At 44.9% G+C, this 14,631-nt stretch overlaps 2 protein-coding genes across 2 annotated transcripts in view; one reads left to right on the plus strand and one right to left on the minus strand.

Annotated features, from left to right (window-relative positions):
• The window catches only part of med13a (mediator complex subunit 13a), a 207,813-nt gene that overhangs the window by 153,131 nt on the left and 40,051 nt on the right, over positions 1-14,631 (minus strand). The window lies entirely within an intron of this gene.
• Positions 1,326-10,941, plus strand: LOC133550635 (uncharacterized). Its single transcript, XM_061896560.1, has 2 exons — positions 1,326-1,420; positions 9,606-10,941. The coding sequence occupies exon 2, from the start codon at positions 9,940-9,942 to the stop codon at positions 10,939-10,941; it is 1,002 nt and encodes a 333-aa protein (XP_061752544.1). The 5' UTR covers positions 1,326-1,420; positions 9,606-9,939.

Raw genomic sequence — 14,631 nt, forward strand, 5'->3', positions numbered from 1 at the left:
GGACCTTTGATCCCTCAGACGAAACTATCAAAAACCGACATCAATCTCTAAAGGATATCACCACATGGGCTCAGGAACACTTCAGAAAACCACTGTCACTAAATACAGTTGGTCGCTACATGTGTAAGTGCAAGTTAAAGCTCTACTATGCGAAGCGAAAGCCATTTATCAACAACATCCAGAAACGCTGCCGGCTTCTCTGGGCCCGAGATCATCTCAGACGGACTGATGCAAAGTGGAAAAGTGGTCTGACGAGTCCACATTTCAAATTGTTTTTGGAAATATTTGACATTGTGTCATCCGGACCAATGGGGAAGCGAACCATCCAGACTGTTATTGATGCAAAGTTCAAAAGCCAGCATCTGTGATGGTATGAGGGTGCATTAGTGCCCAAGGCATGGGTAACTTACACATCTGTGAAAGCACCATTAATGCTGAAAGGTACATACAGGTTTTGGAACAACATACTGCTGCCATCCAAGCGCTGTCTTTTGCATGGACGCCCCTGTTTATTTCAGCAAGACAATGCCATTCCACATTCAGCATGTGTTACAACAGCGTGGCTTGGTAAAAAAAGAGTGCGGGTACTTTCCTGGCCCGCCAGCGGTCCAGACCTTTCTACCATCAAAAATGTGTGGCGCATTATGAAGCCTAAAATACGACAGCGGAGACCCCGGACTGTTGAACGCCTAAAGCTTTAGATAAAACAAGAATGGGAAAGAATTCCACTTTCCAAGCTTCAAGAATTAGTTGCCTGAGTTCCCAAACGTTTATTGAGTGGTGTTCAATGAAAAGGTGATGTAACACAGTGGTGAACATGCCCTTTCCCAACTACTTTGGCACGTGTTGCAGCTATGAAATTCTAAGTTAATTATTATTCGCAAAAAAAAAAAAAAGCTTATGAGTTTGAACATCAAATATCTTGTCTTTGGAGTGCATTCAATTGGATTTGCAAATCATTGTATTCCGTTTATATTTACATTGTATAAAATTTCCCAACTCATATGGAAACGGGGTTTGTAAATACAGTATATATATATATATATATATATATATATATATATATATATATATATTATTTACAACACCCTTGAAATTAGTGTTACACATGACAAGACCTCCATTATGCAATACTGACATATGATACGCTCAAACTGAAAAAGAATGTGACGCATACACTGGGTTTCTGCAGAACTCATCCTTCACGGTGCATGGCTTCTTCCGCTCACTGCTTCTCACGTTGGCGTCTACGTTCTTATGCTGCTTTTTGCTGGAATGAGCACTGTTCCATGCTGGTGAGGGTCTTGTCTACCCCAGCCATGCTGCCATGGCAGCCCTTTTCACGATGGGCAAGAAGGAAGTTGCGCTACAATGAGAGCTATGGCATTGTCGTGAGCTTAAAAGGTCACCAAGGCTTTCGGTGAGTTCTAGCCTAGCCTCGATGGTTGGTCCAGACTGTTTTTGGCTGTGTTGCAGTGTCTGCCACTTGCTGTAAACTGCAAGCAGTTTTTGTGTGGCGCTTCTGGATGTCATGGTTCAGCGTATTACTTTGCTCCAAAATGGCTCTACGTCTGCAATCACACTGTTTACTCGAGGTGGGAATCTTTAAGCCACCTCAAAATTTGAAAACGATAACGATTCAGGAGCTACAATTCAATTAAATATTGATCATTTATGTATCTTTAATTTATGTATATTGATGCAGTTTTACTTTTTTTTTTTGTTTCACTAAATAAGCTTTTATCACTTTTCAACTTTTAAAAACAGTGCATTTGTAATAAGAAATTCCCATCACATTTATTAAATTTGTGGAAAGGTGGGCAAAACTGGAACACAAATGCCCTGTAATAAAGGAGCTGGTGGGATCTCTCTGTGAGGTGGCTCGCTGCGGTCAGCCAAATTTTAAAACTGTCTGAATGACTTTATTTACAATAAATACATTGATTATTGATGTTTACTAATCGATTTTATAACCGTCCATATCTGAATTGCGAGGCATCTAAAAATCGATTATTTCTCCCCCCTCACTGCATTGTTGAGTTTGTTTTTCCTCGTTGTCGAACTGCACAAACTAACGAAGCACTTCAACAATTGAAAGTAAGGCCGTTGCTGGCAATACTGAGAAGCCATATCTCAGTTTTAGAATGTCAAGTTTTTGCGGTAGCATATCCGAGAGGCTCACTCATCCCTTGCAAAAGACAGATTGACTGGCTGAATCGAGGTGCCGCGCCATGATCTGATGACCATTCCCTCCAAGTATGCAATAGGGCCACGTAGTGTTTGTAGGAAGGCAAGTTTGTTTTATAAATATCTCCACCATGCTTCCATGATTTAAGTTTACATTTTCAAGACTTATTCAGATTGGAAATAAAGGTAAGAAACATTTGTTTTATATATTAAGTACCCTTTAAAGTATTTAAGAAGTAAATACATTAGTGTTTAGTTCAAAATTGTATTAACATCTTGAGTAAATAAAACAAATGACAAAATGTGAAAGTGCATTAACAAATCAATGAACCAATAAATGCTTTTGTTTCCACACTTTTTAGTAAAAGATGGCACACAGGTTACATCAGTTATTAGTTCAACACTGGTGTTCAAGCTTTCACGAATAAACCAAAGAAGATGTTTAAGATGCAACATTGGTAGTCGTTTGATGTGAATCTTACAACTCACGATCCAATTCCGATTCTTGCGGTGCTGATTTGTATCAGGATCAATCCTTGATTCAATATGATTCTCAATTCAAACCGATTTTTGCAATCCGTAAAATGATGCATGACATATACACACAGCGAGTAAGCACAAAGATTGCCTAAAAACAATAAAAAAAATTAATTCTTAAAAAATCGTATACAAGCTCCAACAGTCCACTTTTTAAAGTCAACGTTTCAACGGACAACTGAAACACGTAAAAACTTTAAACAATAAGCCCTTTTCCACCGCAGAAACTTTCCCACTAAATAAAAGTTCCCCCTATGTTTCCACCAAAAACTACCCGAGTAGATTTAGTTTTTCAGAAACTTCAAAGCTACCCTGAACCTTTTTGGGAGTGGACTGTGCTGTCGAACACTGATTTGGTGGAACACCGTTTGAGGGCATTCCTAGAACGTATTTTTCAAAAGCCCGACCGCCATTGTGGAGTAAAGTTGTGCAAGGACGACATGTTTATTTCTTATTTCTTTTACATGTCTATAACAACAAACTTGACAACGAATAAAAAGAAGAACGAAAGGAACCCTTTTGAGGGGCATCTGTGTGCTGAAGAACACTGATCAGTAGAACTATCTTGCGGTGTTTTTACTCAGCAGTAGTCTTTAAACTATATGCAGTTTAATGTTTGTTTTTTTTCAAACTTAATTTCTATACACGAAGCTACGAGAAGTGGACAGAATCTTTTGATTGTATTTACAGAGACAGACTCAAAGCATTGACCTCAGCTGCTTACTACTCTGACTTTGTTAGATGAATGAGAAATAAAGGAGGCAGCACATGCGTAGAACAAAGGTAAATAACATCAAATATTAAGTATTTACTTCATTACAAGTTGTAAAAGTAGTCAGTGACACTTCATTTGAGTAGTTATTAGCCTCAACCTGAGTAAACAGAATGCTAATGCTAGCAAGCGTGAGATGATCGCCGCAGTAGTGGCTGCTGTTGGCAGGAGCTCTGTGCTCTTGTGTCATCCTTTTGGGTTTCCCTCTTGTTTTCATGTATTATTACATATATATAATTTTTTGCCTTTTGGTCCGGGACGCTTTGGGACTGTATGACAAGGGGTGGCACTTTCGTGACCTCTGCAGTGCTTCTTTGTGGACTTCTGGATCTGCCTCCCGGGAGCCTTTTGGCCATGGAGACCAGCTGCTGGGTCTCCGCCACACCAGAGTCAGTTTGGAGAGTCAGTTTGGAGAGACTGGAGGAGATGCAGATGAAGAGACAGGGCTGCGGAGCTGGCACTGAGCACCGGGACAGACAAGCTTCACAGTGTCTTGGCTGAATGAGCAGGTATCGGACACCTCAGTCTTCTTGGACGTATCCTCGCTCATCCATGCAGACTGAACACTGGCCGAGAGTTGATTGAGAACCGAGAGTGGAGTCGGCTTCTTGGTTGCTTTGTTGGGTCTGCTCCAGTCTGTGGCCATGGTCTCTCTACCCCAGCAGACGACGGCGTGAAACACCGCAGAGGTCACCACAGTGTATATGTTTCTTTTACTTTTTATTCAGAGCTGTATGTAGAAGTGGCTGGTTGCATCAGCTCCGCTACTTTAACGTCTTTCATGTCCTTTGTGTTCTTTGATGTTTCCCTCTTACACACATGTAAGAGGGATGTGTACTATGGCTATGAGTTGTTGTTTTTTTTCCCTTGGCCTCAGTCTGCACCCCCTCTCCAGGGGCCCAGGCTTAGACCGATTTTTTTATTTTATTTTATTTGAATCTTTTTTTTTTCTCCCATTCCAAACCCCAAAGGTTCGAATTGATATATTGATTTACTTTAATAGTAAGAACTTTTAAAGAATCACATTACTATCAAGTTCAAACTACCTTCTAGTTTCTTCCTTCAATTACAAGCATTATTCTATATGAATGGTATTCATCAGCTTGCGGAGGCAGGGATGTTCCTTACTCAGAGTGCAGTACTGTGGGAAACACTGCTCAAACTAACCTTGTCTGCTTATCGGGTGACCTCATTATCTTTAATGAAGAAACAAATAAAGACAAATAATCGATCATCATCACTTGGAAATCTAGAGGAGAGATAATGTTTGAATACAATTTGAACAGCTCTGGGCCCCGATAATTCATCTAATTTCAAAAGCTTCCAAAGGGGGCAGGGTAGGGCTGGGCGATAGGGCCTTTTTTTTTTAAATATCTCAATATTTTTAGGCCATATCACGATACACAAGATATATATCTCGATATTTTGCCTTAGCCATGAATGAACACTTAATACATATAATCACAGCAGTATGATGATTCTATGTGTCTACATTAAAACATTCTACTGCATACTGCATTAATATATGCTCATTTTAAACTTTCATTCAGAGAGGGAAACCACAACTAAGTTAATTGACCAACACTGTATTTATTTAACAGTTATTAAGCAGTGGCACAAACAGACATTTTAAAACAAGCTATTAGTGCACTTTTGTGCATGATGTCAATAAGATGACGTATCAAACAAACACTAAATTAAAGTGTACTTTTTGTACAGAACGCCACAACAATAGTTAAAAACAAATAAAGTGCACTTTTGTGCATGATGTCACACAAGATCTTTGAGTAAGTCTCACATAAAAATGAGCTGCAAATCAAAAAGTGTATGTCCTACAGTGTTGATGTGGAAATAGTTGCTTCGGCATTTTGTGGGTGTGGCACCAAACGGAGATGTAGACATGCACAGTTTGAAGCACTCTTCATTCTTTAGCGGGGTACTTTTCAAATCATGCTACAAATTAGCAGTGCTGCTACTTTTTGTAGCAAGGCTTCTGCCGTATAAATGTTCAACATGTTCCCGCTTGAAGCCAGACCACCGCCAGATGATGGACCTCGTGCTGTTTTTCTCCGGAATAAATTCTTCCTCCATTTGTTACCAGATTCGCACCTTCTCTCTCTCTCATATTACCACTCGCAACACACAGTTAGCACCACAGCTAATGGTACCCATGTCGCTACCCCTCTGCACTGGGAGGGTGTGTGAAGTTGCATGCGTTACGTATGTAAGAAGATGCGCTTGTTTTAAGTCTCTGTGAGATGGAGAGACAAGAAAGAGGGAGAAACGCATGCAGTTTAATGCCCGCAGCTATAAGCAACTGCGTGAGAACGTATACTCGAATATCACGATATAGTCATTTTCTATATCGCACAGACACAAACCCGCAACATATCGAGTATATCGATATATCGCCCAGCCCTATGGCAGGGTGTCAAATCTGCGTCCTGTGGGAGGTCTGGATCTCTATGGGTCTCTAGTAGACTGCTGGGAGTGAGAGGGGTGTGCAATTTAATAGATGATGACAATGTTGGTTGATTTTTTTTCTCCCCAGCTCGTCCAACCACATCCCAGAAGGCAATACAGTAACTGTCATTGTGCAATATCAGATGTTTTCCCATCTAATGTTTGACAGCATCAGAAATCAGGTATAGCACAACGGGCAACAAGTGCAGTACACCACACTTACAGGCTACGTGCACTAAACATTAAAGGGGCACTAACTGGCAAAATCAACTTATTTTACCTTTTAGTACCTGCTTATGTACACATTGCAGAGATATTTATAAAATAATCTTGCCCTCTTATCGACCGTCTCCAAACTGTCCATTTGCAATGTGCACAATTAATGAAGTCACGTAATCAGCGGATTATCCATATTTGTTATACATCTACCCAGATTGACTTGCGTGTGTCCGGCATTTTAAGTTATAGGCACGCATCTGTAGTTTGGACGACAAAATGCCTAAGATTCGAATCAAAGAACCAAAATGCTGTTAATGGTTGTATTCTGCAACTCAGGACACTATTTAAACCTCTAGTCTCAAGATGTAAGTACATAAAGTATTTGACAGCCAATGCACGTAATCAGTATTGGGATTAGTATCGGCCGATTTGGTTTATGGATTATAGGTATCCGAATCGGCAGCATAAAACACTGTTGGAATATCCCTACTCAAAATCTGTTATATACTCAATTTGATAACTCCTAAACGCTACTTCACAAATAAGCAATCAATACCACAAGTGTGTTATACATATTTCATGATCAAATATCAGTCTGATGTGAAATTTCATGTCTAAGTAGGGCTGGACGATATGGCCTTTTTTTAATATCTTGATATTTTTAGGCCATATCGCGATATACGATATATATATCTCGATATTTTGCCTTGGCCTTGAATGTGTCATGTCTGTTGATCATGTATTTGTTTGGCCATGTGCTGTTTGTTTTTTGGACACTCAGTTCCTGCTTTTTCACTTTTGTTTTGTCACCATAGCAACTATTAGTTTCACCTGTGTCACATTTGGAGTCCGCACCTGTTTTCACTAATCATGTCTATTATTTACACCGAAAGTTGCCAGGAAGTCAGCCTGGCGAATTTACCTCCGTTCATTTCATGCCATGCTACTACCTCTGTTACTCATACTGTCCATAGTTTTGTTCCTAGCCATGCCATGTAAGTTTTGTTTATTCTTGTCACAGTAAGTGTTTATTTGTTTCATGTTCATAGTTTTGGCCCAAGTGCTAGTTTTTGTTTCATTAGTCAAGTTTGTTCTAAGCCTTTGTGCGCGCCTTTAGTTTTGTACCTTTTTTTTATAGCAATTAATACATATGTCCCTACCTTCACGTCTTTCCCGCGCCAACTTCCCTTTGCCTTCCGGAAAAAAAAAACCCAAAGTCCACGCTCTGACAGAATGAACACTTGATACATATAATCACAGCAGTATGATGGTTCTATGTGTCTACATTAAAACATTCTTGTTCATACTGCATTAATATATGCTACTTTTAAACTTTCATCCAGAGAAGGAAATCACAATTAAGTCAATTGACCAAAACTGTATTTATAAAACAGTTATTAAGCAGTGGCACAGACGTTCATGTCATTTCAAAAACAGAAAGTGCAAGATTGTCACAGACATTTTAAGTGTGAAATAAAAATGAGGTGCATAATAGGAAATCAAATAGTATTCGTGCTTCGCTTTGTGGTAAGTTACTATTGACGTTATTAAATTCTCTTCATTCTCTAGCAGGTGACTTTTCAAATGATGCTACATATTAGCAGTGATGCTACTTTTTATAGCAACGCTTGTGCCGCATGCTTGACTTATTGTGGTTGTCTGTTTGACATTTTCCCACTTGAAGCCAAACCAGCGGCAGACGATGCCTTCATTTGTTACCAGATTCGCACCTTCTTTCTCTCGTATTACCGCTCGCACCACAGCTAACGTTACCCATGCTGCTACCTCTCTGCTCTGCGAGGGCGTATACGTATGTGACGTACGACGTGACAGTATGTGACGTATGTAAGAAGGTGTGCCTGCCTGTCTGTGAGAAGGAGAGCCAGGAAAGAGTCGGAAGAGTTTGTAGTGTAATGCCCGCAGCTAAAAGCAACTGCGTGAAAACGTATACTCGAATATCACGATATAGTCATTTTCTATATCGCACAGAGACAAACCCACGATATATCGTGTATATCGATATATCGCCCAGCCCTATGTCTAAGCATGTGTAAAACCATATTTTGCGAATACACACTCTGTGTAGCACCTCTCTTACTTGAATCGTGTCACTCACAATTAGAGTTGAGACACACTCCTCAAGTTATTACTGATAACGGGTAGGCCGGAATGAGCTGCCCGTTGAGCCATTTTAAGTTTCATACAGTTTACTTCAGGGACATTGTCCAGCAATGAAAAAGTCTCATGGATAGATCCAGCTTGCAAAGGTCAATCAACATGGCAGACAGCTTGAATAAAAATGCATGTGTCGGTGCTCTTACTGTCACTGGAGAGAGGAGAGTACGACCGTGGGGGGAAGTATCGACCTCCTGGCCACATGTTACTCCTGCAAGCTGCAGTTATTAACTCGGCTGAGATCAGGTTTTTATACCAACGTCCTTTTTTTTTATCCTCAGTAGAATAGCCAAAGAGGAATCAAGGTTTCTTGCTGTATTTTCTAGGCTGATATGTGCACACACCCTGTACCCCCAAGCACTCATGTGACAATAAGACCATGTGACAGCAAGGGTATTCACGGTGCCTTGCAGGTGTTGGCACTACCAGTCTGTCTGACTGGCTCATTCCTCATACAGTAGGTGTCAACATTTCCCTGGGGCGCTTACTCGGTGGGTATTCCCTATGTATACATGACAAGCACGGAAACCTGTGTAATTTTTCAATGAGAAACCAATAACTTAATATGACACGCTGATTTATGTTCAAGTTTTTAACCATCCAAAAGCTGCAAGCCCTTCCCATTATCTTTTACGGCCATCACTCCTGACAAACTCCAACAAAAAAGTGGGGGAAGTTCATTACATATTCATAAATTCACAGAATATATTTTTAGCCAGCACACTTACCCACATTTACTGAGTGTCGTTTTTAATCATCTAATTTACAAATGCAACCAAAGATATGAGAGTATAGTGGGTTACACTTGTATATTAGTGTCAGAATACTACAGGGCATAAAAACTGATGTAGCACAGAGTGAGCTTTTTATACTCCGCATTCCCTGTTAAAACAGGAATATAAATCTGGAAGGCTGCAGGGTAAATTATTTTTTCGAGTCAAAGCTGGCAATCTCAGATTTTTGTTTTTAAAAAGAATACCTGAGGCCCCCAATGCAGCTATAAAAGACTCGTATCACATATGTGCGTGTACCTCCTAAGACCTGTAAACAGCTTTGATGTGAGCTTGCCTATTAACCATCACTTTAAAGTATATAAAACCATACCAGTACTCTCACCCACTCAAACCTAGTGATGGTGCTTTTATAGGTACCCATCAAATTATGTTGGTACAACGGCCTAGCAAATCATGTATAATCAAACGGTATCATAGTTCAATACCTTTGTTGCATGTGACATCGCTTTTGTTTGCAGAATTTACACCGGCTCAAACCCTTGGCGGGAAAACAAGCTTGTGAGAGGCGGGGCGTGGTCACACGCCGCCTGCCGGCGATGGCATGCACAGGAGCCGGCTGGAAGCAAGATGACAGGTGAGTGGATACCTCAGCTGGAACGAGTTATCTAATCACCTGTCTCTATTTAGCAGCGTTGGTGACTGCAGGGCGGGGCTGAAAAGCCAGAAGGACCCAGGAGGTGCGGAGGACGCCATAAGGGTTGTGGGAGGACTGAGCAAGTTAAAAACTTTGTGAGTGAACGAACTAAGACTGAAAAGACTTGGGGAGTGAACGAAGAAGATGAACTGTTAAAAATGAAAAGAAAATCCTTTTGGGAACAAACAAAAGAAGAAATATTGTGTGTAAAAAGATTAAAAAGAATTATCAACTTGAACTCCTGCTGTGATCCTTCGGTCCTGAAGACCCCACGACACAAACCTGTCACAGTTGGCGCCCAACCAAGCAAGGACCGAGGAAGGATGACGGCCCCCAAACCCCTGGAGGCACTGGGAAGAGTGCTGGCGGAGGTGTCAGCAGCCACCCAGCAGCAGATGGAGGCAACCATGCAACAGATGCAAGTACTGCAAGCACTGGTGAGCCAGTCCAGAGGAAAGGAGAAGGGGAAGGGGACCGCCATGCAGAGGATGGCGGAGGGAAAGGACCCGCAAGTATTCCTCGACGTATTTGAGACCACAGCGACAGCATGCGGCTGGCCGGACACCGAGTGGGGTGTCAAGCTGCTGCCGCTCCTGGCGGGGAAGGCGCAGCGGGCGGCGCTTAGTCTCCCAGTGCACGCTCGGGTGCATTTCCCCAACCTACGGCGGGCAATATTAGACCGCATCGGCAGCCACCCGGAGGACCACCGACGCCGGTTCCGTGCCATGCGACTGGGGCCCGAGGACCGACCATTCGTGCTGGCGCAGCAGCTTCGGGATGCGGCCGTCCGGTGGCTGGAACCCCAGGAAGCCGATAGCAAGATGCTGGAGCGGATCCTCCTGGAGCAGTTTGTGGAGGCCATCACAGCCCAGACGGCCGCTTGGGTGCGGTACCATCGCCCGCAGGACCTGATGGCCGCGGTGGCCCTGGCCGAGGATCATCTGGCGGTATACCGGGAAGGAAGCGCCAAGACTGCCGAAAGACCCACACCAGCGCCACGGGCAGCCGACAGATCCAGAGCAGCACCACGAGCGGCCGAGCGGCCCATCCCAGCACCCCGGAGACGGAGCTGGCAGACGCAGGAGGCCGCCAGCCCGGACAAGGACATGCGCACACACACTCACACACGCACACACAACATCATACTCCAGCACTATTGAGGGGGGGAGAAGGGGAGTATAAAATGTGTGACATTCCTCCCTCTGTCCAGGTTCCCGGCGCTGCGCAACAAGGGCTTCCCCCGCAGACGGCACCTCGAACGCCAGGGCCGGTGTGCTGGGGGTGCGGCCAACCTGGTCACGTGCGCAGGGAGTGCTCACTGATGGAGGTGGGGCAGGTGATACGGGTGGTCGAGCCCCCAGTACCCGCCTCCGATCCAGGGGAGGCGTACTGTGTCCCGGTAAGGGTTCAAGGGAGTGCAAACAAACCATGATCCAGCAAAACCCAGTTCGGCCCAGGGCGTTGAGGCAGGCGACACAGGGATGAATTAGATGTATTCATGGGGATGTGTACACGTATCCCATTGTTCCATTAGAAAATTGGCATCGGGGACAAAAGCATAGGGTGAAGGTTGCTGTAAGTGCGCACCTTACGCCTCCCATAATATTAGGGCCAAATTGGCCGGGGTTTCCACTTCTCGTGACGCAATGTGTGGGGAGGCGTTCACGGACCGTAGGAAAAGGGAGTATCCGCGCGGTTCTCAGTGGCGAGGCGGGGCCTTCCGCCACTGCCGAGCGGGAACCGGCGGGGGCTTCACGAGACGCCCCCCCGGCCTCCTATTGGCATCCTACGGAGGATTTTCCCCTCGAGGAGTCGCGAGACGAAACTTTGCGCGCGGCCTGGGACCAAGTCGACTATATCGACGGTCAGCTAATGCGCCCGGGAGCGGCGCTGGTATTCCCTCATTTCTCCATTATGAGAGATAGGGTGTATAGAGTGACCCGTGACACTCAGACGGGAGAAGAGATCACCCAGTTGCTGGTGCCGAAACGCCACCGGGAAATGGTTTTCCAGGCGGCGCATGTGAACCCAATGGCTGGACATATGGGTTATGACAAAACACTTAATCGGGTAATGGCCCGGTTCTATTGGCCGGGCATTCGGGCAGACGTGCGCCGCTGGTGCGCCGCCTGCCCGGAATGCCAACTGGTAAATCTAGCGGCCGTCCCGGAGGCGCCCTTGCGCCCATTACCGCTTATAGAGGTCCCATTCGAAAGAATAGGCATGGACCTCATCGGGCCATTGCACCCGAGCTCACGGGGATAGAATAGAATAGAATAGAGTTTTATTGTCATTATTGCAATGAACAGGTTCAAAGAACAACGAAATTGGAGCAGCTCCTCCTAAGGTGCATATACAATATGGTAGTATAAATTTAAAAAAAATAAATAAAATAAATAAATAAATAAAAAATAAATTAAAAAAAAAAAAATAGAGATGACAGATGTATCTATGTATACATACATAAAACATTATTTCACATTGTAGTCCAAAAAAATAGAAAAACATTTAAACATTACACATGAGGACATGATGGACACTCAGTGCCTGTTTAGTGCTACTATGGCTCTTGGGTAAAAGCTATTTTTTAGTCTATTGGTGCTCGCTTTTAGCACCCTGTAGCGTCTGCCTGAGGGTAGCAGTTCCAGGTGGCTGTGCCCGGGGTGGAATGGGTCTTTCAGGATGCTCTGTGCTTTCCTGAGACAGCGGGAGCTGTACAGGTCAGCCAGGGAGGGGAGGGGGCATCCGATTAACTTCTGGGCGGTCTTTATGACTCTCTGGAGCGCCGTTCTCTCTGCGGCCGTGCAGCTGCTGAACCACACGCAGATGCAGTAGGTCAGGATGCTCTCAATGGAGCACCGGTAGAAGGACACCAGCAGTTCCTGTGAGAGGTGGTTGTTCCTGAGTATTCTCAGGAAGTGCAGTCTCTGGTGTGCCTTCTTGATGGTAGCTGTGGTGTTGGTGCTCCAGGATAGGTCGTTGGCCAGGTGGACTCCCAGGGAGCGGAAGTCGGAGACCCTCTCCACACAGTCACCACTGATGATCAGGGGCAGGATGTCCGTTTTTTTCCTCCTGAAGTCTATGACCAGCTCCTTGGTCTTGGAGGTGTTCAGGGCCAGGTTGTTGACTTTGCACCAATCCGACAGCTTCTCCACCTCATCCCGATATGCAGCCTCGTCTCCCTCCGAGATGAGCCCCACTACGGTGGTGTCATCCGCAAATTTGATGATGGAGTTGCTGGAGTGGGCAGGTGTGCAGTCGTATGTGTAGATGGAGTAGAGAAGGGGGCTCAGCACGCAGCCTTGTGGAGAGCCGGTACTGAGGTGCAGGCTTGATGACATGTGGCGACCCAACTGCACCCTCTGGGGGCGGTTGGATAAGAAGTCCTTAATCCACATGCAGATGGAGTTCGAGAGACCCAGGTCTGACAGTTTGGACACCAGTCTATCAGGAATAATGGTGTTAAATGCCGAGCTATAATCCACAAAAAGCAGCCGCACGTAGCTTCCCCCCGTCTCCAGGTGACCCAGGGAGGAGTGTAGGGCTGTGGCGATGGCGTCCTCTGTGGACCTGTTGGCTCTGTAGGCAAACTGGTGTGGGTCCGTACCAGCTTCTCGAAGCACTTCATAGCTATAGGTGTAAGTGCAACTGGACGGTAGGATATCGCTTTGTGTTAGTCCTAGTGGATTACGCAACGCGGTATCCCGAAGCAGTGCCTCTGCGCTCCATCTCCGCAAGGAACGTAGCGCAAGCGCTGTTTCAAATTATCTCCCGGGTCGGGATCCCGAAAGAGATCCTGACCGACCAAGGCATGTCCTTCATGTACTGCACTATACGGATTACTGGGTATCAAAGCGATCCGCACCAGCGTGTATCACCCCCAAACAGATGGGCTGGTGGAACGCTTGAACAAAACGCTAAAAACCATGATCTGTAAGTTCACGCACAAGGACAAACCAAATTGGGACAAATGGCTGGATCCCCTCATGTTTGCGATGCGGGAGGTACCCCAGTCCTCCCTAGGTTTTACACCATTCGAGTTGTTGTACGGCAGGAAGCCACGTGGAGTGCTGGACATAATTAAAGAAAGCTGGGAGGAAGGTCCGAGCTCCAGTAAAACTGAAGTCCAGTACGTTATGGACTTGAGAGCAAAACTACACACATTGGGGCACTTATCAGGGAGAATTTTCTCCAAGCTCAAGAACGCCAAAAACGCGCATACAACCAGGGAACCCGGCTGCGAAAATTTGCACTGGGAGAAAAAGTCATTTGATTACTTCCCAGTTCCAGCTCTAAATTACTTGCGCGAAGGCAAGGACCCTTTGAGGTCACACGGCAAGTGGGAGATGTGGACTATGAGGTTCGGCGCTCGGACCGGGGCGGAGACACCCAAATTTACCACCTCAATCTGCTGGGGGGGTCGGCGCGGCCGGACAGGTGCCCGGCCTGAAACTGACGGTGGAGGCCTGTGAGAGGCGGGGCGTGGTCACGCGCCGCCTGCCGGCGATGGCATACACAGGAGCCGGCTGGAAGCAAGATGACAGGTGAGTGGATACCTCAGCTGGAACGAGTTATCTAATCACCTGTCTCTATTTAGCAGCGTTGGTGACTGCAGGGTGGGGCTGAAAAGGAGTTGCGGAGGACGCCAGAAGGGTTGTGGGAGGACTGAGCAAGTTAAAAACTTTGTGAGTGAACGAACTAAGACTGAAAAGACTTGGGGAGTGAACGAAGAAGATGAACTGTTGTGAAAATTAAAAATGAAAAGAAAATCCTTTTGGGAACAAACAAAAGAAGAAATATTGTGTGTAAAAAGATTAAAAAGAATAGTCAACTTGAACTCCTGCTGTGAT

This window comes from Nerophis ophidion, linkage group LG04 (assembly GCF_033978795.1).
Source record: "Nerophis ophidion isolate RoL-2023_Sa linkage group LG04, RoL_Noph_v1.0, whole genome shotgun sequence".
In the NCBI taxonomy this organism is placed as follows: domain Eukaryota; kingdom Metazoa; phylum Chordata; class Actinopteri; order Syngnathiformes; family Syngnathidae; genus Nerophis; species Nerophis ophidion.